Raw genomic sequence first — 24291 nt, forward strand, 5'->3', positions numbered from 1 at the left:
AAACCAATCCAAATGTGACCCTACAGTAAGGGACTTATGGAGCTCTTGAGACTGTGTAGTAACATGAAAAATATTTATGAAAAATGGTGCTTTTCAAAAAAACTACAAGACTTACTCATAGTATGGGCAAATATAAATAATAACGTGATATATTAAGGTATGAGGGTTATGGGTGATTTTAGGTCATTTAATTTACTAGTCAGGGAAAGTGTTCCAAAGCCCTTTACCATTTTGTCTTTGCTTGGTTTCCAACCTAACCTATCACCGTATCCTTTCATCTACTCCTCCCCCAAACAATGCTGCATTATACGCAGCTCCTTGTACATAACAGGGCTCTGGAGACAAGAGTTAGAGGTAAAAAGCTATGCCTTTGGGAAGCCCCAGTGGCTCAGCGGTTTAGCGCCGCCTTCAGCCCCGTGTCAGGCTCCCTGAATGAAGCCTGCTTCTCCCTCTGCCTGTGTCTCTGCCTCTCTCTCTCTCTCTCTCTCTCTGTTTCTCATGAATAAATAGATAAATCTTAAAAAAAAAAAAAAAAAAAAAAAAAAAAAAGCTATGCCTTTGTAGCCAGTCCTGCGTTCAAAACCTGAATTTGCATGGGAAATACTACCTTAAGGGAATTAATTTACCTCTCTGGCCACCCCAACCCCCATTAGAAAACAAGGATACATGTATTAGGTTTCTTTAATGCAAACAACAGAAATCTGACAGATTACCTTAATCAAAAAGGGGTAAATTGGACTGACAGTGTGGAGTCCACTGAATCCCAGGAAGGGTTTCATAAACGGAGTCAGGTCCAAGGACTCCAGGATTAGAAATGAGAACACCATCTTGTCAGCTGCATCCCCTTCTAAAACAGACCTCCCCTCTGATAAGGAACTGGGCTTTAAGCAGTTCTAGACCTTCACTTTTCCAGCCTAGCAACACAAAATTAAAATATCCCTGCAAATCTATTTTGAACATTATCTGGCAAAGGACTCTGGCTCAACAAGGTCACAAGCTTGCTCCTAAAACTATCACTGAGCCCCAGGGCTGTTGACTTGTGTTCCTGTGTTGTAACAGAAATGTTACAAGAGAAAGGGAGAAAAAATGCTGGGCAGAGATAAGAGCTACCATAAGACCTAGAACTAGGAGTTGTAAGGATTAAATGAAATGATGGCTATGACATATTTCACATGATCTTTTTCTAGTAGTACACATTCAATAAATGGTAGCTCGTATTAACTCACCTGACCATGCTGAGTTTAGCAGTTAATCCCTCTTCCTTGACGCACCATATTTTAATCTTAGCCAAGTTCTGAAAACTGAAAAAGACAAAATGACTCCCATTCAACTAAGAAGGCTATTTATTGAAATAATACAATGATGTTACAAGGATGCATTTCATGTGGCCTAGAAAGCTGGGTGTTCGTAAGTGCGTGGTACCTGGTTGCTGGAACTACAGAATCCTCTCCTCAAACAACCACACATACCATGTACATTTTGGGCTCCTTCTGTCAGTGCATTTGTTGAGATTCAGAGACTGGTTGGATCTAGGCCAAGTTCCACACACAAACCAGTGGTTTTGAGTCTTCTGAAATTAAGTCGTTACAGACTTCTATAAAAGTAGGATAGCACTCAACTGGTTACAATATGTCATTCTTAGAAACAGTCCACTATGGGAATCCCCAAGTAATCAGCAGCAAATAAGTTCCTGATAAGCATGGAAGCCACTCAATGTGTGTGTGTGGGGGGGGTGGTTTGTGTAGTTACCCATTATCAAACTATGAATCAGACAGCAACATGGTCTTGGCACTGTGTGTGTGTGTTAAGCATAAAACATCACAAACAAGGTATTTTTGAATGGTTAAGGTCTTAGAAGGGCAGGTCCCCATCTTGTTCCATTTGTGATGGACTCATCGGGCTAGACATCACACATTTCAGTCCCCATGCACATTTTTTCTGCAAAGAAAAATTCTATGCAGAATATGCAAAGAAATATTCTATGCAAATATTCTATGAAGAATATTTGGGAGCCTCCTCCTGTTGTCTAGGATGAGACAAGGATGATGGATCCTGCTACCTGGCATGCAAAGAAGACAATAGGAAAGGTTTACCATCAACATCACCCATATCATTCTTATCATGGTTTGTTAGGGTGGGAAAATTTACTTAAGAGGAGAGGCTCCTGTGTGAAAGGGGCCAAGGTCCACAGTTGCTTCCAAATTTATCTCCACTGTTGGCACCTTTGAGATTCCTTTAGGAAAGCCCACGGGAGGCATGAAAGAACTTTAGGGATGGGAGTGGGCTACTGATGCTTATCTCATGCTTTACTGATGGAAGAGCAGCATAGAATTTAAAAAGTTAAATTTCTTATGATGAAGTATTTCCTTGGCACACAAAATGGATCAGTACATGGGTTCTCTAACGACTTAAAGACAGACTAGACTTTATGACAATGGGTAATTACATTTCTACTTCTCCACAGTAAAATTAATTTGGGGAAAAGTTTTCCTCTTTAGTTTTGTGCTGTTTTCCCTTTGAGCCATTTAGGGAAGCTTGGGGCCGTGCTTTCTCATGGGAATGTCATACAAAGTACAATAAGAGGACCTAATAGGTTTATGAAACTGATATGTTAATTCAAAGTATAACTATTACACTTGGGAAAAGGAAAACAAGTTACCAGCAGTTGAGCTACTCAGTTTTTGTTAACATTTTGGTACGTAAGCTTCCAACCAGTTGTTTTAAATAAGTCTGTGACAAATCTGTATTTTGCTGCCTCTTCTGCTTTTATGAATTCCCAGAGTATCCGACTCGAGTGCTCATTAATTTTTGTATCTAATTTATTTTAAAATTTACTTTAAAGCCCTCTGAATTCTAAGATACCTTTTCAGTGGCTAGATCATAGGGCCAAAGATCCAGGAGACCTACTCTCCACCCAGCTTTGCCATTATAAGCTGTATCACACTGTGCAAACCACTTCACATCTTTGGTTTTGGTTTCTTCATCTGTACAATGAAGTGGTTGGACCAGTTGATCTCATTCTTTGAATGGTGAATTCCAGGAGGTGGAATTGGTTTTCATGGTGAATTTAATGTAAGAGCTGCACTTGAATGCTGTTGTCAAACAATCTAAAAAGTTAAGTTTTGGTCACTGCTGCAGGAGTTTTATTTAAAAAGGCTGTAAACACAGAGTTACAAGTCAAACTGTTCCAAGTTGATGATCTCCTGCATATACATATTCAAAAGCTTTATAAAGTCCAATACATAGGCATATCATTTCCAATTGGTTATATATATGTTTATAGTTGTTTTTACAAACGTCTGTAATCAATTTGAGAATGTGGCTTCTATTTATTAAAAAAAAAACAAACAAACAAAACATTGTCTACTAGCACAGGGCTTTCTTCACACACAATGTGCACACACACACACACACACACACCACTACATTCTTAAACTTCCTCTCAGGTAAGAATTCTCTGACACTGAATAAAAAATATTTGAACTAAAGTTTTCTGCACATTCCTTAATTTCAGGGCTCCTACAGTTTATTTCGTGTATGAATTCTCTGGTGTTTAGTTAGCGCTGAACTTCTACTGAAGTTTTTCCCACATTCCTTACAAGCATAGGGTTTTTCTCCAGTATGAATTCTCTGATGATCATGCAGATTGGTTTTCTTTCGAAAGGCTCGCCCACATTCATTACATTCATAGGGTTTTTCCCCAGTATGAGTTCTCTCATGCTGAATGAGGGATGAACTCTGACTGAAGGCTTTCCCACAGTCAATACATTCATAGGGTTTCTCTCCAGTGTGGGTCCTCTCATGTTGAGTAAGTGATGAGCGTCGACTGAAGGCTTCTCCACATTCATTACATTCATAGGGTTTCTCTCCAGTGTGGATTCTGTGATGCTCTATAAAGCTTGTACTCCTTTTGAAAGCTTTCCCACATACATTACACTGATAGGGTTTCTCTCCAGGATGAGAGATAGGTTGTTGATTAAAGTTCTGCTCACATTCATAGGGATTCTGTCCGGCATGGATCCTCTGATGGTCAGTAAAGTCAGTAATGTGACTGAAGTCTTCCCCACAGTCATTACAATGATAGGATTTCACTTCAGTGACAGAGCTTTCATCTTGAGTAAGAGATGAGCTGTGCTTGAAATCTATGCTGTAGGTGTTGCTTTGGTAAGGTTTGCCTCTCTTATGAATCCTCATATGTTTGTAAAGGGATGGACTCTGTCCAAAAGCCCGCCCACATATGCTACATTCAAAAGGTTTCTCTCCTGTATGAGTCCGTTCATGCTGGACGAGGGAAGAACACCGACTGAAGGCTTTCCCACATTCCTTACACTGGAAAGGCTTCTCTCCACTATGTGTGACCTCATGCTGAGTGAGGGACGTGCCATGCCTAAAAGATCTTCCACATAAATTGCATCGATAGGGTTTTTCTCCAGTGTGAATTCTCTGGTGTTGAACAAGGGAGGAGCTGCGCTGGAAGGCTTTTCCACAGAGACTGCACTGGTAAGGTTTCTCTCCCGTATGAGCATTCTCATGCTGACCAAGTGATGAGCTATGCCTGAAGGCCTTCCCACAAACATTACATTCAAAGGGCTTCTCCCCAGTGTGAATTCTCTGATGCTCAGTAAGCTGTGTCTTCCAGAGGAAGGTTTTCCCACAGTCACTACATTCATGGTGTTTCTTTCCAGGATAAATCCCCTGATCTGTACCATTAGGGAAAGCTCCCTCTCCTTTATGAGTTTTCTCATGTTTAGTAAGTGATGATCTATGAATAAAGGCTTTTCTACATTTATCACATTTATAAGGTTTCTTTTTTGCAAGGATATTATTCTGATTAAGTATGTCTGGATTATGTCCTAAGCTGCTTCCAAGTGCATCACATTCAGCAGGCCTTGAAGGAATGTTCAGTTGTGTAACCAGGACTGTGTTCAATCTAGAGTTTTCACCAAATTTATTTTGCTGAAAATTTTCTTCTGGTGTGATTTTCTTCTGGTTGGATGTGTCTGGCCCCAGATATCTTTTCCAGTTTTCCTGGTGCCTCTCTAACTGGCTAGTAACATCCCAAGTGTTTTCGAATGTGGCATGTGAATCTGTGCTACGGGATCCTTCAGCTATGCTCTGTTGCAGATGTGATGATTTGACTTCAGGCCTGGTCTTCCAGTCTGAAAAAAATCCAAAGTGCAAAAGTCCCCTAATTCCCTCCTACTGAAATTAACTGCTATAGTAGGAATGGGAAAGTGAAAGAGATATAAACTGTGCATGATTTGTTTTTGAAATTGGTCCTATAGTTGGGAGAGAAGACCGAAAATGAAGGAAAGGAAGAGTAAAAAAAAATGACAGTACAGACTGCAGAGCCAGAGTGTATGCCAAGTCTAGAATGAAGAAGCCCACCTAGGAGGGCTGGTTAGGAAGTAAGGGCATAAATGAGCATGAGAAGGTTAGGCACAGATACAAATGAAATAAAATCATGGTCTGTCTTGCAAGATCCTATCTGCTTCCCATGCTTCCTGTCCATTTTACAAATCATCCCCAAATCTGTTTTCCTAATACAGCCATTTCTCAATTTCTTTAAAGTCCCCTTTGAGGCTCCAAATTCTTCAAATCTGACAGAGAAAATCCATAGCCACTGATGTAACTGAAATTATTCTTTGACATACTTGGAGACCAATGGCTATACTTCACAAGCTGACATAAAGTAGTATTTCAGGAGGCAAATCATCCTTGCCTTTCCAATTAGGGCTGTGGTTTTAGCCTATTTGAGTTCTGGTTATAAACTAATCACTTCTCTCAACCAAAAAGGATTTTACTCAGCCTAGTAAATTGATCTCTAAACCCCTGTTTAACCTTATAATACTAATAGCAGAGAATTAATTAGTTTCTAGGTTCTAGAAATGGTAACTTAAAAAATAAGAGGAAGGAGGGATCTGGGGTAATAGAGATGTTCCATACTGAAATGAATTTGGATTAGATGGGTGAATGCATGTGTCAAAACCAATTTGGTGGTACTTAGAAGAACTGTGTATCTTACTGTATGTATATTTTTCTTTAAAAAAACCATAAATATTGAACTCTGGTTAATGATATGTAAGCTGAAGTATGAAGGGGGGAAATGTATTTGTGTTGGCAACTTAGTTGGAAATGCATCAAAAAGACAGATTTTTTAAAAAGATAAATGGATAGATGAAGAATATGTGATAAAGCAAGTATAATAAAAATTTGACAACTACAGAATCTCAGTGGTAGGTATATGGTATTCACAGTATAATTTTTTTGACTTTCCATACATTTGAAAATATTCATAATAAAATATTAGGAGAGGAAAAAAACCAACAACCAGGGGACCCTAAGTCTCAAAATTCCTTATTCTGGAACAAGACTCCATTCCAATTTCCCAATGACAGAAAATGCTTTGTATTTCTTTTAGGATACTTCCCAGAGGGATATTTAAGAATTGCTTGTTGATACGAATGAGTAAGAAAGTTCTCTCCTCAATCACATTCCAAAACAATCAGGTAATTCCTTACTGATTTCTATGTGCTCTACAACACATAGAATATATAGATATACAACAGACTCTTTCTCTAAGAGCCTGAAGTCTTAGAAACAAGACTTAATCTTTTGATAAAAAAGGAAAACCATCAGATGGTATATTTTAAAATCTCAGTTTGTGTAGCAAAGATGATATAAATGGTGTATTTGTGATCAAGGAAGGAAGAAATAAATATATTAATACATATTATATTCAGAGATTGAATAGACACCTTGAACTTAAGGAATAGAGAACTCTGGATAGGTAAAAAGCATTATCTAATTAGGGAAAGTATACACTACTTACAGAAAACATTAAAAAGAAGTTCAACTCAAGTGGAGCTTGTTTTAGTGGGAAAAGAAAGAGAATACTGGAAGGTGTGATAGGGGACCTTTAAATCAAGGGGGAGTTTCTGTTTCCTATCATGAGGTACAAGGAGTAACAGTAAGGTTTTGTCAGAGGTAGGTGGTTTATGAAGATAAAGCATTAAGACCCAATATGGTCCACCAAGTGATGAGTAAATAATAAACAGAATGTGGTATGTCCATACAATGGAATATTACTCAGCAATAAAACTAAGGAGGTACTACTGCATGCTACAACATTAATGAACCTTGAAAATAATATGCTAAGTGAAAGAAGCTGGTCACAAAAGGCTATATATTATATGATTCTATTTACATAAAATACCCAGAAATGGTAATCCACTGAGATAAAAAGATTAATGGGTGCAGGGGTAGTGGGGAATGGAAAATGACTGCTAATGGGTATGGGGTTTCTTTTTGAATGTTGAAATGTTCTATAGTTAGATATTGGTGATGGTTGCACAACTCAGTAAATATTTGAAAAACTACTAAATTGTACATTTTAAAAAGGTGAATTTTGTGGTGCGTAAATTATATCTCAAAAAAAAGGTATGATTTTAAAAATCCAATGTGGGTTACAAAAGAAAAGACAGAGTGAGCAACTTCAACTGAGAACTACAGTAATCTCCACATGGGGCCTAGTGTAGAAGGAAAATAATCTGAATTATAAGAAAAAGTCTAAACTGACTGGGGTGTTTGGCCCGAGGGATTAGGGATCCAGTGGTTTCTAATGGGTAGGGGAGAAATGGGTAATGAGTAACATAGTAAAATGTGCGGGGTGGGGATAAAAAATGATTAATTTGGATTTTAGGTATTTAATTGCATGGGACTTCCACAAGGAGGGGGTCTTGTGAGAAGAGACAAAAGTGACCAGGGTACAAGTAAGGATGATTTATGAGTCGAAAGCATAGAATAAAGAGCTATAACTACCAGAGGGCAGGTACCCTTTTAAGGTGGTAATACCAAAAGAAAGAGGGGGAAGAAGCTGAAGAGCAGACTCCTTAGGCAGATTCGCTTAGGGGGGAAACCCAGAAAAGTCAGAGACCTAAAGCCAAGAGGTACTTACTTAGTAAGCCAGGAAACCAGGCAAGGATGACACTCCAGGAACCACAGAGAGGCAATAAAGCAAACTGGCATGAAAACAGAATGGAAGGAGGATGTAACTCCTCCCCAGACAGGTGTTGTAGGGTCAGGGAAAGAAGTGTGAAGGAAAGTTATGAAAAGGCAGAGAATCAAAGCCATGGTACTTCCTACAAGTCTGGGGCCAATAAAAAGCAGCAAGCCAAGACAAGAAGACCCTGGAGTTCAATTAATGTCTGAATGAGTAAGAAAAGGGATTTCTAATCATGAAGGGAGACTGAGGACACCAGAGGAGAAAACCCAGTTGGGTTTCCTCTAAGACTGGTCAGCAGCAGGAACGCCCTACTGGAGAAGGGAGATAGAGGTGTTACCTGGAGATGGCTCAGTCTCCTCTGCAGGTCTAGGAGCTCCCAAGGCACCAACATGAAGGTGCTCCCCCCTCCCTCAGCTGTGGTAATGTCTACATTGATTCCTGCATGCCTGTCTCCCCCCTCATTTACCTGGACAGCAAGGTCTTTGGATTTCTCCCTCTGATATCCATGGCTCTTCTCCTTGTTCCAATTTGAAGATCACCTCTGGCTTGGAAACTTGATATCCTGCTCATGGGTAAATACACAAGATTGGTTGTTTGTACAAGTGGACAAAGACCCCTCCTACAAGTCAGTACTAGTCCTTGATCTTCAGGAACTCTGAAGGGAAAAAAAGGTGCAACTTGAGGAGTCATGAAATCAAATGACCTAATTTCCAGTTCTGCAAAAGAAAGAACTTTACCTAAAGAGCAGGCTCAGAAAACCATAAAGCTGAGTCCCAAAGAGAAGAACAAGCACTAACCATGAACACCCTGCTCACTGCCACATGATCTACAAGCCCCACCACCTTAGCACCTGAGAAAGGAAAAACTTGCCAGTAGGCAAGATACTGAATTGGTCCTTACCAAGAGAAACCAGGTGGCTATAGTTCTCCAGCATCACATCCCTGTACAAGAGCCTCTGAGCAGCATCCACATGGTGCCATTCTTCTTGGGTGAAGTCCACAGCCACATCTTTGAATGTCACTGATTCCTGGAGGATCACATTCTTGTTCAACTAGGGATCAATACCACAAATGTGCCCATGGCAATACTGGGAACATACTGTAGGGTCATCAGAAACAGTGAGCACACGTTTGACATCCTGAGGGGGCACTGTTTTTGCAAAGAATCCAGTATGGCAGGCAGGAAAGTCAGGAGGGGCAATATATTCTCTAATCTCATATTCCTACTTAGCTATCTTGCTTTCCTATAAAGCCAAGCCTTGTCACACAATCAGCAATTCCACACTGCCCATGTACTTCCTTTGTTACAAAACCCCAACATAGCAGGGAATAAAAGTAGCAGCCTTCCTTCACCCCTCCCCCCAATACCACTATGCTCCCTAGACATCAACACTGTTAACAGTTTGGCAGATACATGCAAAAGTCCCTTCTCCAAGGTTTCATTCACACATACACAGTCTTGTTTTGTGAAATACCTTACATATTGTTCTACAACTTGCTTTTTGCATTTAATTCTGTATCTTGGAGGTCTTCCCATAGGGGTATATATGATTTCACCTTATCCCTTTGAACTGCTTCATAGTACTCCATATACAGCTATATCATAACACATTCATTGCCTAAAACCAACAGTACTCCATTGTACTGAGGATAAGATTCAGACATCCCCCACCATTTATTGGACTCTAGCCAGGCTGTTCTTGCTCATCCCTGAATACATCTAGCTTCCTCCTACCTTGAGGCCTTTATACTTGTTACTCCCTCTTCCCCTAGGATCTCCACATGGTTGAAAACGAAGTTTCTAGTTGTCCAGGCCTCATCTCGACACACCCCCTAGGAAAAGTTGTCTTGGCACCTCCCTCAAATTGACCCTCCATCACATTACCATGGTAATCTCTCTCACCTAAATTCCTACCACTTGAACTTAGGAACCAAACAGATTCAGGTAAAAAGGACACCATACTTCTAACAATAATCTGAGATTAGCTGACTTGTTAGCTTCTCTCTTCCCCCTACCATGAGCTCCACAAGAACAGGGATTTTATCTATGCTGATGGGTTATATGCCCAGCACAGAGTGGATGCTTAAAAATATTTGGTGGCTTCTTCATTCTAGACTTGCCATACACTCTGGCTCTGCAGTCTGTACTGTCATTTCTTTTTACTCTTCCTTTCCTTCATTTTGGGTCTTCTCTCCCAACTATAGGACCAATTTCAAAAACAAATCATGCACAGTTTATATCTCTTTCACTTTCCCATTCCTACTATAGCAGTTAATTTCAGTAGGAGGGAATTAGGGGACTTTTGCACTTTGGATTTTTTTCAGACTGGAAGACCAGGCCTGAAGTCAAATCATCACATCTGCAACAGAGCATAGCTGAAGGATCCCGTAGCACAGATTCACATGCCACATTCGAAAACACTTGGGATGTTACTAGCCAGTTAGAGAGGCACCAGGAAAACTGGAAAAGATATCTGGGGCCAGACACATCCAACCAGAAGAAAATCACACCAGAAGAAAATTTTCAGCAAAATAAATTTGGGTGGCTCAGTCGGTTAAGTGACTACCTCCAGCTCAGGTCATGATCTCAGGGTCCTGGGATGATAATGAGATGATCCATGGTAAAGCAAGGTGCCCCAGGCATTCAGACCAGGGAAAATGAGGGAAGGGAGAGAAGCTTGAGGCAGGCTATGCACTGGGCCTGAAGTGGTAATTCAGTGGTACCACCTGAATGGAAGAAGAAAAGTGGGAATCCAATCCAGGGATTACCAAGCTTGAAAAGAGAGGCTGAGATTGGGCTGGGCATGGCCAGCAGGGAAAAAGGGGTTGTCAAGGCAGGCGTTTTAAGTTAGGTTGTAAGAAGTAACACTTTCTCCCCATTGTCTACTTTATCAGGTAAACACATACAGCCCCTTTGGTTGTCAGCCAACCTGGATTCCTTTGCTTAACTGGTCCCTCTTATTTATTATTATTATTTTAAAATATTTATTTAAATAATCTTTACACCCAACATGGGGCCTGAACTCACAAGCCTGGGATCAAGAGTCACAGGCTCCTCCAACTGAGCCAGCCAGGTACCCCTATTATTTTTTTTAATTAACTAAGTAATCTCTACACCCAGTGTGGGCTTTTAACTCATGACCCCGAGATCAAGAGTCATATGCTCTTCTGACTGAGCTAGCCAGGCGTCCCCAGTTTAAAACATGGTCTTCTGGTTTTCTTCTGCTTCCTCAAATAGATTGCACATGTGGTAAAGAATGTCCTAACCAGTAAACAAATATCTAGTCCAAGTTCAACAAATATCATTTCTTGCCTCAACAGGACAACTGGTTTCTGTTCTACTCTTTGTCCCACAAACCCTCTTTCCTACTCACTATCAGAGTCAGTTTTCTAAGATGCAATTCTTTGACCATGTTATAAGCCAGACCACCAACACCTCTTACCCATACCATTGCTACAACTTCTAACTTGTCTCTCTCCTTATCCACTCATGTCTTGCTCCCAAGTCTGTCTTCCATATATGAACCAGAGTGATCCTGTTAAAACCTGTCAGATCAAGTCACTCCTTTGCTTAAAAATCTCCAACAGGATGTCACTTCATTCCAAGTAAAAGCCAAAGTCTTTACAGTGGCCTACACATCCCCTCCCCTAGTCTGGTCCCCGGCTACTTCCCTAACTTCATCTTGAACCTCATCTCTAACCCACTGCTCTCTCCCCTTCACTTATCCTGCCCCTCCTTCAGGTTCCTGGAACACACTAAGCATGTTTCTGCTCTGGAGCCTTTGCTTTGACTGTTCCCTTGACCTGGAAGCCTTTTCTTGCAGATGGGCATGTGGCTCCCCATTCACTTGCTTCAGTTCTTTGTTCAAATGTTACCTCATCAGGGCAAACTTCCCTGGCTACCCAGCATTAAACAGCACCCCCACCCTGCACTGTCACTCTGATTTCTTCTCTTTTTTTTTTTTTTTTTTTTTTTTAAAGATTTTATTCAGCAGCCCCAGTGGCGCAGCAGTTTAGCGCCACCTGCAGCCTGGGGTGTGATCCTGGAGACCTGGGATGGAGTCCCACGTCAGGCTTCCTGTATGGAGCCTGCTTCTCCCTCTGCCTGTGTCTCTGCCTCTATCTCTCTGTGTCTCTCATGAATAAAATATTTATTTATTTATTTATTTTTTAAAGATTTTTATTTATTCATAGAGACAGAAAAGCAGAGACACAGGCAGAGGGAGAAGCAGGCTCCATGCAGGGAGCCCGACGTGAGACTCTATCCAGGGTCTCAAGGACCAGACCCTGGACTGAAGGCGGCACTAAACCGCTGAGCCACCAGGGCTGCCCTCTTCTCTTTTTCATAGTCCTTAGCAGCTGACACATATTTTCATTTGTTTATAGTCTGTTTTGCAGAGTACAATGTAAACTCCAGGAAACGGGGACTATTATTTATTTTCTCTATGACTCTTCATTGCCTAGAACAGGCCTGGCACATAGTGGGTGTTTGAGAAATATTCAATAAAATGTTTTCTTGAAATTAAGAATTAGATTCCTTCACGCAACTTTCAGAGAATTTTATAGCCTTGTCCCCATCTTACCTTCCATCAGCCTCAGCTCTGGCTTCTCCTTCCCTTGGACACCGTAATTCAACTTGCAGAAGAGTTACAACTCTTTGAAACTAAACATTTCTTTTGTCTCTGTAAAAATGCTTGGCCTTCCCTCCTCTGCCTAGGTAACACTTATTCTCTCACCAGGACTTGGTAAAGTTCTCTCCTCTGGAGCTCCTCCTCTAACATTAGGTATGGGTCAAGTGCCTTGTCCCAACCCCCTGCCCACCACCCCCTCCTTGGGGCCCTCTCCAGCATGCTCATAAGACACTACCTTATAGTGTCTGTTACCTATTATTCACTGTACTCGGAAAGGGTTAAGACCTTGTCTCAGGCACCTCTGAATCTCCAGAGGTCAGAACCAGTTTGGTACACAAAAGACAATCAAGATCTTGCAAGATTAAATAGGTAAAATGTACTGAGACTCCTGGTGTGAGTGAGCCACTCTGAGTGGGCTCAACTCTACAGCATTCACCCTCCTTCCAGATAAAACTGGACCTCATTATCAATCCCTTTTAAAAATTAACAAAGTTATCATGAAGTATCAAGTATCATTTCACCTTCCTCATGTTGACATAAAAAGTCCAAAGAACTAGAAAGAGCATATACTAAGTTGAGAAGACTCAATTTCCTGGGCCCATAAAGAGTGGTACACTAATCATGTGCAATATCCCTTGGATAAATCAGACTCTTGGTCCAATCTTCTCATCTATAACATCTGTATCTGGGTTCCCTGAACTGAAAATGTAGGCTTTTTAAGAGCAGAAAGGTCAAAGGACACTTCCAACTCTACAGGACCACACTTGTAAATATAAAGAGATACCCCTCCAACTCTAACATGTGCCAACTCTAGAGGAGAAATCCACTCAAATTCTAACTCAGAAAACTTTGTAACTTAGAATCTTTACAAAGCTGAAAACCAGAGAACGGTAGCTTATAAGTTAAAACAATCAAATTTATAAAAACTACTCCAAGACCAAAGTTAGTTTGCCCAATTAGGACACAGTATGGGGTTTTCACTCAAGTAGTCAGTGCTCCCTGACACCACACCAATAATAGCTTGGCAAACTGGGTTAACAGCGTATCTAATGATAAAGTACAGAGAGAAGACACTCTTACTGTTAGCCTTTACACACATACACACACACGCGCACACACACACACACACCCAACTTAGGCTAAGGACATTATTATCCATAGCATCCTACCTGGAAACCTTGCCTCTTCATTTTTCTTTTGTGCCCTGGAATCACCAAGACCCTCAAAAAGCATCTTCTACCTAGAGTCCCTTCATCTCTCAAATCCTGCTCAAATCCTCCCCTGTCAACGATACCATTAAGCCACGCAATAATTTTCTAGATTTATGCTAATATGGTAGCACCAGAAACATGTCACTACATGTGCTCATGCTCATGCTACATAAGCACATATAATGGGGCTAATTCAAAATGGGATGTGTGGCAAGTATAAAATACACACTGGATTTCCTTTTTTTTTAATTTTAATTTTTATTTATTTATGATAGTCACAGAGAGAGAAAGAGAGAGAGAGAGAGAGGGGCAGAGACATAGGCAGAGGGAGAAGCAGGCTCCATGCACCGGGAGCCCGACGTGGGATTCGATCCCGGGTCTCCAGGATCGCGCCCTGGGCCAAAGGCAGGCACTAAACCGCTGCGCCACCCAGGGATCCCCACAATGGATTTCAAAGACTTAGCACCAAAATAAAGAAATAAATAAAACAGCTCATTCATAATTTTAAAATACTGATTCAGGGGATCCCTGAGTGGCTCAGTGGTTCAGTGCCTGCCTTTGGCCCAGGGCGTGATTCTGAGGTCCCGGGATCGAGTTCCGCATCGGGCTCCCAGCATGGAGCCTGCTTCTCCCTCTGCCTGTGTCTCTGCCTCTCTCTCTCTCTATCATGAATAAATAAATAAAATCTTAAAAAAAAAAAACATTTAAAAAAATAAATAAAATACTTATTCATGTAGAAATATTTCAATTATATTGGGTTAAATAATATGTATTACTAAGATTAATTTCACCTATTTCTTTCTACATTGTACTACCAGAAAATTTTAAATTATATATGTAGTTTATATTTCTCTTGGACAATATTCTAGATTGTCCTAGATCTCCACCTCAGCCACTCTTCTATTGAATCATCTTTCTTTCTTGGGTAAGGTGATGGGATAGGAAGATCCTCGGCTCACCTCACCCTATTGATACACCTAGATAGCACCTGCATCCATGCAAGTAACCTAGGACATGACTTGAAGGCTGGCAAACAGATTCTCCACAGTGAAATGTAGAGAAGAGGCCACAATGAAGAGAGTAGAAAGGGTGAAGACTGGTGAGCCAAACTGATCTGTGGGACTGTAGGTAGTAGGGAGGAACAATGTGGGTACAGAGAGAGAAGAGAAGTAGACCCCCACACGAGGCACCCCAGGCACATGGGACCTGAACTAGGAAGATGAATCCTTGTAACATTCAGCTTTGAAAATCAGAGGGGCCTAACTCTCAGAGTTCCTACAATAAGTGGGACTTAACACATGGAACTTTAAAAAAAACCCAGAGGGTTCAGCTCTGAAAGAGCCAGACAGGGGTGATAGGAAACTGACTTCCTGCCCTTAAAGAGACAGCACAACAAAGAGCCCCAGAGAGGCAGATCACAGAAGGAGCAGTTTGAAAAACACCTGGGGTACAGGGGTAGGAGATATATTTACTAATCTCAGAGCATGTGCTGGAGGGGCAGGGATCTTTCAGAGACTTCTTCAAGAACAAAAGAGCTGGCAGGCACCAATTCCCTCTCCCACTCCTCATCCTCAATACATGGACACCTGTGGGAACCAGTGCAGTGCCAACACTCTCCACTTAGCTTGCTAACAGTACACCCTGCTCCAGTGCTCTTCTGTGGCCTCACCCCCTACATCCCAGCCTGAGTTTTCCCAGGATGCTGCAGTCTCCCTCCCACAGCAGACCAGCAAGAAACCTTATTGTAACTATGTGCCCCACCCTCTAGTTCTCCCGCAGACCTGCTCCCTCCTATATATCCTTGGTGGGAGTTCATCCAAAGCAGTGCCACAAACCTGGCAGTATGCGAAAAAAAAATTAGTATATGTGCAAAAAAAAAATCAGTCAAGGGAGTCACAAAATAAAAGGATGCAAAGAATGATGCCATATACGTAAAATGTGAGGGAAGAGGAGTAAAGAATGGGTTCAAACTCTGGTGACTATCAACTTAATATGGACTGCTACATGCATAAGATTCTATATACAAACCTAATGGTAACCACAAATCAAAAACCAGTGACAGATATGCAAAGAGGCGGGGGGGGGGGGGGGGAGTGGCAGGTGGAGAGAAAGGAATCTAAAAAAAGCCAGCAAATTGTGAGAGAAGAGAGCAAGAGAAGAAAGGAACAGAAAAGAACTACAAAAAGGACCACAAAATTAGTAACAAAATGGCAATTAAGTACATACTTATCAATAATTACTTTGATTGTAAATTGTCAAAATGTTCCAATCAAAAGACAATGGATGACGGAATGGAGGAAAAAATCAAGACCCATCTATATGCTGCCTACAAGAGACTCATTCCAGACCTAAAGACATGCAGTCTAAAAGTGGAAAGATAGGAAAGCACTTATCATGCAAATAGAAGTGAAAAAAATGCTGGGGTAGCAATACTTACACTTGACAAAATAGACTTTAAAACAAAAGACTGTAAAAAGAGACAGAAAAGGACACTATATAATCATAAAGGAGACAATCCAACAAGAAGATACAACAATTATAAATATTTATGTACCCAAAATGGGAACACCCAAATACAAAAAGCAGCTCATAAAAAACATAAAGGAAGTAATCAAGAGTAATACAATACTAAGGGACTTTAACACTTCACTTACATCAATGGATAGATTATCCAAACAGAAAATCAACTAGGAAACAGTGGCTTTGAATGAGACATTGGACCAGATGGATCTAACAGATACATTCAGAACATTCCATTCTAAAACAGCAGAATACACACTCTTTTCAAGTGCACATGGAACATTCTCCAGGATAGTCATATGTTAGGCCACAGAACAAGTCTGAACAAATTCAAAAAGAATGAAGGCATACCATGCATCCTTTTCAACCACAATGCAATGAAACTAGAAATCAACCACAAGAAAAAATCTGGAAGAAACAAACATATGGAGGTTAAATAACATGCTAAGAAACAGTGAGTGGGTCAGCCAAGAAATCAAAGAGGAAATAAGAAAATACACGAGACAAATGAAAATGAACACAATAGTCTGGGGCATCTGGGTGGCTCATTTGGTTGAGTGTCTGCCTTCGGCTCAAGTCATGGTCCCAGGGTCCTGGGATTGAGCCCCATGTCAGGCTCCCAGTTCCAGCGGGGAGTCTGCTTCTTCCTCGCCCCACTGCTCATGCTCTTTCTCTCTCTCTCAAATAAATAAATAAATGTAAAAATTAAAAAAAAAAAGAAAGAAAGAAAACACAACAGTCCAAAATCTTTGGGATACAGCAAAAGCAGTTCTAAAGGGAAGTTTATAGTAATACAGACCTACATCCTTCTCTCAAATTTTGCCTCTGCCATACGCCCTTGTATGTCTACCACATGGACTTTTTGCCCTTATTACATCATTCTCTTTCAAGGCTCCTTTCCTTTGTACATCTTATTCTGACCACCATGTACATTTTCCCCCTCAACAGGAAAAATTCCTAGTTACCTTTCTAGAAGCAAATCAATGGTCCCTTCCCTTCTGAAGCTTTTCCAGATCCTGCATTGCCCTGCATCCCCTTCAGCAACTGGCCCACATCTCCATTTCAAAGCTGTAGCTGTTTGTTTTTTTAACTCTATATGCACTTCTTAAGATTTTATTTTTTTAAAGTAATCTTTACCCCCAAATGTGGGCTTGAACTCATGACCCTGAGAGCAAGACTTGCATGCTCTACCGACTGAGGCAGCCAAGTGTCCCTAGAACTGCAGCTATTTATTCACATTTTTTCTCTCAACACCTTCTCAAACTTTTCATTTCAGTATCTCCAAAACCAAGCATGTTGGAATTGTCCAGAATCATTGGAGCAACTTAGAAAGCTTGCCCATGCAGGGAGGGCCCTGACAAACAACTTTTTAAAACTCCTCAGGTGATTCATTATAAAAGAGCAACAGCTAACATTCAGTGAACACTCACCATAGGCCAGCCACCAAGCTTGGTCATTTATGTGCATCTTCTCACTAAATTTCCTCACTGAAGCTCTACTGCCATCCTAAAGGAAGCAGGTGCCTTCCCCTGACTACTTATGAAGTGTGACCCTTGTTAATAAGAACCACAGCCTGGCACAGAGAAAGTATTCCAAAAATGTCTGCTGAGTGAACGAATACAGAGTCTGGGTCATTCTAAGTGAAGGAAAATTAGGAGTCGTTTTGAGGATCAAAAAAAAAAAAAAAATTAAAGACATTAAATTTTTGGAAAATAAAAAGCAGGGGCAAACAGAAAAATAATGTTGTTAAGAGCCAAATTCAAAAGCTGGTTCCTCTTGAATACCAGCCAAACAGAAAAACCTTTGACAAATCTAGCATACGAAAAGAAACAACTAGGGTGCCTGGCTGGCTCAGTCAGTGCAGTGTGCAGCTCCCGATCTTGGTCTCATCAGGGTTCTGAGTTGGAGCCCCATGTTGGGTGTAGATATTGTTTAAAAATAAAATCTTAAAAAGAAACAACAACAAAATAAGTGACTTTAAAGGGAATAAACCAGTAAAATATATAGCAGGTATAAGAAATGTAGAAAATCTTAATGAAGTGGATAATTTTTAAATTTTAAATTACCAGTGTTGATGCAAAAAAGTAAAAACCTTAATAACTGAGGAAGAAATAAAGCAAACTGTCCCCAAATCATCCTCTCTATAAAAATCCTAGATCTAGGGATGCCTGGTGGCTCAGTGATCCTGGGGTCCTGGAATTGAGTACACATCAGGCTCCTTGCCGGGCACCTGCTTCTCCCTCTACCTACCTATGACTCTGCCTCTCTGTGTGTCTCTCATGAATAAATAAATAAAATATTTTAAAAATTAATTAAATAAAAATCCTAGATTTAAATGTTTTATAGGTAAATTCTTTCAAAAGGCAGAAAAAATGAAAAGCAATCTGAATACTTCTCTAAGTTAAGGATAAACATGCCATCAAACCACTGAAAGATCTTTCTCTCTAAGGGCTATTTCACTTAAGAACACAGATGTAAGTAATTTTTTGAAATTGTATTTTCAAAAAAAAGATCATTTGTAACCAAGAGAATCTTTTTTTTTTTAATTTTTAAAATTTATTTATGATAGTCACACAGAGAGAGAGAGAGAGAGAGAGAGAGAGAGAGGCAGAGACATAGGCAGAGGGAGAAGCAGGCTCCATGCACCAGGAACCCGACGTGGGATTCGATCCCGGGTCTCCAGGATCGCGCCCTGGGCCAAAGGTAGGTGATAAACCGCTGCGCCACCCAGGGATCCCTAACCAAGAGAATCTTATCCTAATATTATTTAATCATAAAAATTTTAGAAACCTATGAGAAGTAAATTTTGGATTGTTCATGCAAACCAATATAAAACAGCCATTAAAAGTATTTTTTTTAAACAAAAGAAAAATCCTCATAAAAATTATATGAAATTTGAAATACTTAAGGGAAAACATGCATAGGGAGGAAGAGAAGACAATTCATCACAACAAATGCAGAGGTGCTAAAGAGGGATCACAAACTACTTTTTCCTATTAAAAAAGAAAGAAAGTAGGGACGCCTGGGTGGTTCAGTGGTTGGGCGCCTGCCTGCCTGTGGCCCAGGGTGAGATCCTGGAGTTCTGGGATCAAGTCCCACATTGAGCTCCCACATGGAGCCTGCTTCTCCCCCTGTCTCTGCTCTGCCTCTCTGTCTCTCATGAATAAATAAATAAATAATCTTAAAAAAAGTATATTATATAGAACTCACATGCTTTGATTATACATATATATATATATATTTTTAAAGATTTTATTTATTTAAAAGAGAGAAAGCCAGCAAACTGTGAGAGAAAAGAGCAAGAGAAGGAACAGAAAATCAAAGGGGCCTAATTTTGGACGAGCTGCCCCTCATAAGATATATTTTAATAAAAGTAGTGCAAAACAGCTGTGAGGATGCATGAGCGCATAACCTGACCTGACCCGGGAGAAAGAATGGGCTAAGGCTTAAAGCTCAACGCCAGTCAGCTCAGCAGAGGCTAAGAAAGGGTGTCTCTGGACAGAAGGAGCTTGAACATTCCTGGCTGCAAACATCCTGACCTGGTCCAACAAGTAGCCTGGCTGCCCCTGGGGGGTCCAGAAGCATCCTGTCTGAGTTGGGGAGACCTGAGCTAGCTTTGGTTGAGCCTGTTCACTATGCTGGTCTAACCACAGAGCTCTTGGGATCTGGAGTCAGTGGAGACCAGGTCCTGGTTCCTATTTCCTCCCCTTCAAGGTAAACCTGGTCTCCATATGCAGCTTTTTTCTTACAAAACTTTCCCCATTTCTTACTGTTATGGTGGTTTCACCTTTTAAAATTCCTAACCAAAAATGCAGTGCCCATACAATGAAGAAAAAGATACATAAGGTTTAAACAAATATAGCTATTTATGATCTTAAGTATTTTCGAGGTAACCCCTCTGCTCCCATTCCCCTCCAGCTTGGAGCCATTTCAGGTAGGTATTTGTTAGCCAAACGCTGGAAGAAGGTACCGCTAGCCAATCACCTCTTCTCGGAAGCTCTGACTTTCAGACTCTTGCCCCTACACTTTGTCACTCACAGCAATCTTTAAAACTAAGAAGCAACCATCTTAGTTTCCTGTGCAACAACAGTGACTCAAGCTACACCAAACACTTGCAGCTCCCTGAACACATCAGACACACACATCCTGCTGCTCAGAGCACTCTTCTCTAGACCTCTGCATCACTGGCTCCCTAACCTCCTTCTGGTCTGTCCAGATGTCACCATCTCACTAAGAAGAAGGCTATTTAAAAGCTGTATCCTTACCACAGCCCACCCTCTCCCCCACTCAATCCCCCTTTACTTTTCTCTACCTTCTCCCCCACCCCTGTAGTGTCAGCTTCTAGAATATTATAAAAGTTGGGGACCCCTGGGTGGCTCAGTGGTTTAGCTGAGGGCCTGATCCCGGAGACCCGGGATCGAGTCCCACGTCGGGCTCCCTGCGTGGAGCCTGCTTCTCCCTCTGCCTGTGTCTGCCTCTCTCTGTCTCTCATGAATAAATAAGTAAAATCTTTATTTTTTTATTTTTTAAAAAATATTTTATTTATTCATGAGAGACAGAGAGAGGCAGAGACACAAGCAGAGGGAGAAGCAGGCTCCACGCAGGGAGCCCGACGTGGGACTCGATCCCGGGGCTCTGGGATCAGGCCCTGGGCTGAAGGCCGAGCTAAACGGCTGAGCCACCCGGGCTGCCCTAAATAAAATCTTTAAAAAAAAAAAAAAAAGTTACTGACTGCATTTTTCTGTCCCCTCCTTATAGGATGTAAGTCCCATGAAAGCAGAAACGATTATAAATTTTGTTCACTAATGTATCCCAACCACTTAGAAAAGTGTCTGCAAATCACAGGGGTTCAATGGCTACAGGCTGGTAAATGAATGAAAGGGTTACCAGGGCCAAAATGAAAAATTCCAAACTCCTTTCTATTTTCCTCTACACACTGCCTGCAGCCCACACCCACTGTCACACAGGACAACAGTTTCATGAACATGCCCCTAACCCACAAAGTCAATCAGCTCTATCTCCACTCCCTTCATCTTCACTTGTTGGACTCTGCTCCTATTCAAAAGTACATCTCCACTGACTTTTTCCCACGGGCAGAATTTCCTCTCTCCTGTCTTCATAGCAGCCTCTGAACCTCTGAAACAACACCTAACACTACCTCTCTTGTGCTATATGCTTGTGCAGGAGGCTTCCCTCACTGTTAACCTCCAGGATAAGCAGTCACATGACTCAATTACTCATCTCTTGCATTCCCCAGAGGGCCACACTCAGAAATAGGGAACCGCCTACAAAGGGAAATTTCTGCCTAAAAAGTCTCCTCTGTAGAGTCAGTTGTTCTGTCCTTCCTCCAGGGTCATTACCTGCAGTCTGGGTTAGGTAACCCAGGTGGACTGTCAAGACATTCCATGAGAATATAACTGAACTAGAGTTCTGGGACAACAAAGCTTTGAAAGTGTAGTTTAAAGCAGCCTAAAATTCACTGCTCAGAACACAAACCTACTTCTCCATTAAAAAGGCGACCCCAGGGATCCCTGGGTGGCGCAGCGGTTTGGCGCCTGCCTTTGGCCCAGGGCGCGATCTTGGAGACCCGGGATCGAATCCCACATCAGGCTCCCGGTGCATGGAGCCTGCTTCTCCCTCTGCCTGTGTCTCTGCCTCTCTCTCTCTCTCTCTCTGTGACTATCATAAATAAATAAAAAAAATTAAAAAAAAATTGTAAAAAAAAAAAAAAAAAAAGACGACCCCAATGGAAAGGATTATTACCAACCCCCCCGGCCCAGGATCATCACCTCCAAGAGATGTTAAGTGTGTTAAGCGACCCTGATTCTCACAGCCTGCTGAGGAAGCACTTTATATGGACAGGCATTGATGACCAGTGATTTGCCCTGGCTCACCTCATACCAAACTGTCTTGTTCTATTATTGTCACTTGTTTTACTCCCTATGCTTATAAAACAGAAACATTCAACAAGTAAAAGATATAAAGGCATTACACATACTGTGTTTAACTTACTAGAAGTTGCTTTTTAAAAAAGATTTGAGAGCGCACGTGCGTGGGTGGACGGGCAGGCGGAAGGGCAGAGGGAAAGCAAGAGAGAATCTCAAGTAGACTCCCACTGAGCCAGAGGACACGATGGGGTGGGGGCTCCTGCTCCATATCATGACCCTGATATCATGACCTGAGTCAAAATCAAGAGTCCCATGCTTAACCACGTTGGCCATCCAGGCACCCCTAATTCCCTGTGAACTGCTTTTATAGGACATTACTAGCCAGTATTTTTATGTTTTTGTTTGTTTAGATTTTACTTTTAAGTAATCTCTATATCCACTGTGGGGCTCAAACTCACAACCCTGAGGTCAAGCGTCACATGCTCGACCAACTGTGCCAGGCAGGTGCCCCTGGGTTGGTTTTGATAGTCTCACACACTTAGCAACTATAATCTTTGACTTTCCTTCATTCTAAGGAGAGTGTGGATTAAAATACCATCTGAACCCTGTTTTATTTTCACCAATATACTCTACGTAAATCAATGCATAACCTCAGAGTTGTGATGCTTCTAGAAAATGCCTCCTCCCTCACAAGAATAAATGAGTTTAAAAATCAGCTTCATCTTAATGAAGCTGAGCGCTGGACATCTGCGGGTGTGCACTATTATACTTTTATCAAAGCAAAAAAGAACACGAAAAGCTATGGGAGAGGTCATTCCTCTTTCGTATGGGTTTTGTTTGTTTGTTTCCCTCCTGGCCCAAGAAAGCCCATCTCCAGCCTCTTCCAAGCCAAATCCCGACCAAACTTTTTCGGCTCCTTACGGTCTTCTGGCCCCTGCGTCAGAGGCTGGGGTCCCTATCTCCCTTACTAACAGTTAACCACCTCCTCTATAGTTCTCTATCCTGACACCCTACCCTCTCCAGTCCTTGACGGAGTTCAAGGAGTTGGCCTGGCACTCAGGGCTCTCAACAGTGACACTTCCCAACACGCTGACTCAACTCTTCCCGCAGAAGCTCACCGGCCCGTCCCCTCTCCCCCAGGGCGCCCCCCCCCCCCCCCCGCTCGGACTTGCTGGGTTTCGCGCAGCGGGGAGGCTCTCAAGGGATGACCAAGCTGGGAAAGGCAGTCGCACCGCCGGAGAACAATGACTGCTGTAGCGCGCCCCGGGGAGTGAGGAACGCGCTGCTCACCTGGGGCGCGGCCGTCGGAGGCCTCGGGGCCATTCCTGCCTCGCCGGGGCCGGCTCCCAGGCTGGGGCTGGGGAGAGAGGACAGGGCCCGCTCGCCGGCTGCACCCGCCGGGCCTCCCGCCGCGCCCGCCCGCCTCCTCCCCTCAGCCGCTTCCCCGGGCCAGGGCTGCAGGCTGCGCGGGCCGCGCGTGGGCCTGCCGTCCCGCCCGCCGCGGGGAAGGGCTCGCCGCGTCCCGGACCCCGTCGTCTGGCCACGCCCAGGGCCGCCCGCAGGAGGGTGGGCGCGGCCCGGCGGATCCGAGCCAAACCCGTGGGAGGTGCCGCCTCGACCCGCGCACGCGGAGTTACCGCCTCCTGGGGACCCCGGATTTCGCGGCCTCGGGCCCGCCGGGGCTCCCGCCAGCTCCTCCTGCGCCCGCTGCAGGTTCAGTGCCCTCCAATGCTGATGCGCGGAAGGACGGCCCACCGCGGCCTGAGCCGCACCGGGGCCGGACAATGGCCGCAGCGGCGGGGCAGAGCCGGAAGTGCGCCTGCGCACGCGGAGCCTCGGCCCGCAACTCCCGGGCCGTGACGGACTACACTTCCCAGAGGCCCCCGCGGGTGGGTCCCGCGAAGGCGGCCTGGGGGGGTCGTTGCACCACGCTCGGGCGGCTGCGGTGGGGTCCGCCGTGTGGCGTGGGCACGCGTGTGTCCATTATCTCCAATAATAGGCACTGAGCATCTCTTCTGTGCTAGGGGCATGTTGCTA

The 24291-nt window shown here is 42.7% G+C and overlaps 1 protein-coding gene across 4 annotated transcripts; it reads right to left on the bottom strand.

Moving 5' to 3' along the window:
* Positions 1-1325: 1325 nt before the first annotated feature.
* ZFP90 (ZFP90 zinc finger protein) lies at positions 1326-24049 on the bottom strand. 4 transcript variants are annotated; one of them, XM_041770967.1, is made up of 5 exons: positions 23892-24049; positions 23545-23611; positions 8906-9032; positions 8472-8567; positions 1326-5159 (listed from the first exon to the last, which is right to left on the bottom strand). In XM_041770967.1, the coding sequence occupies exons 2-5, from the start codon at positions 23575-23577 to the stop codon at positions 3520-3522; spliced, it is 1896 nt and encodes a 631-aa protein (XP_041626901.1). In that variant the 5' UTR covers positions 23578-23611; positions 23892-24049; the 3' UTR covers positions 1326-3519. The 4 variants fall into 4 exon arrangements, with proteins under 4 accessions (XP_041626901.1, XP_041626898.1, XP_041626900.1 ...); XM_041770964.1 differs by having other exon boundaries at positions 8906-9056; XM_041770966.1 differs by lacking the exon at positions 23892-24049 and having other exon boundaries at positions 23545-23876.
* Positions 24050-24291: the final 242 nt, after the last annotated feature.

Source organism: Vulpes lagopus, chromosome 10 (assembly GCF_018345385.1).
Source record: "Vulpes lagopus strain Blue_001 chromosome 10, ASM1834538v1, whole genome shotgun sequence".
Lineage (NCBI taxonomy): Eukaryota > Metazoa > Chordata > Mammalia > Carnivora > Canidae > Vulpes > Vulpes lagopus.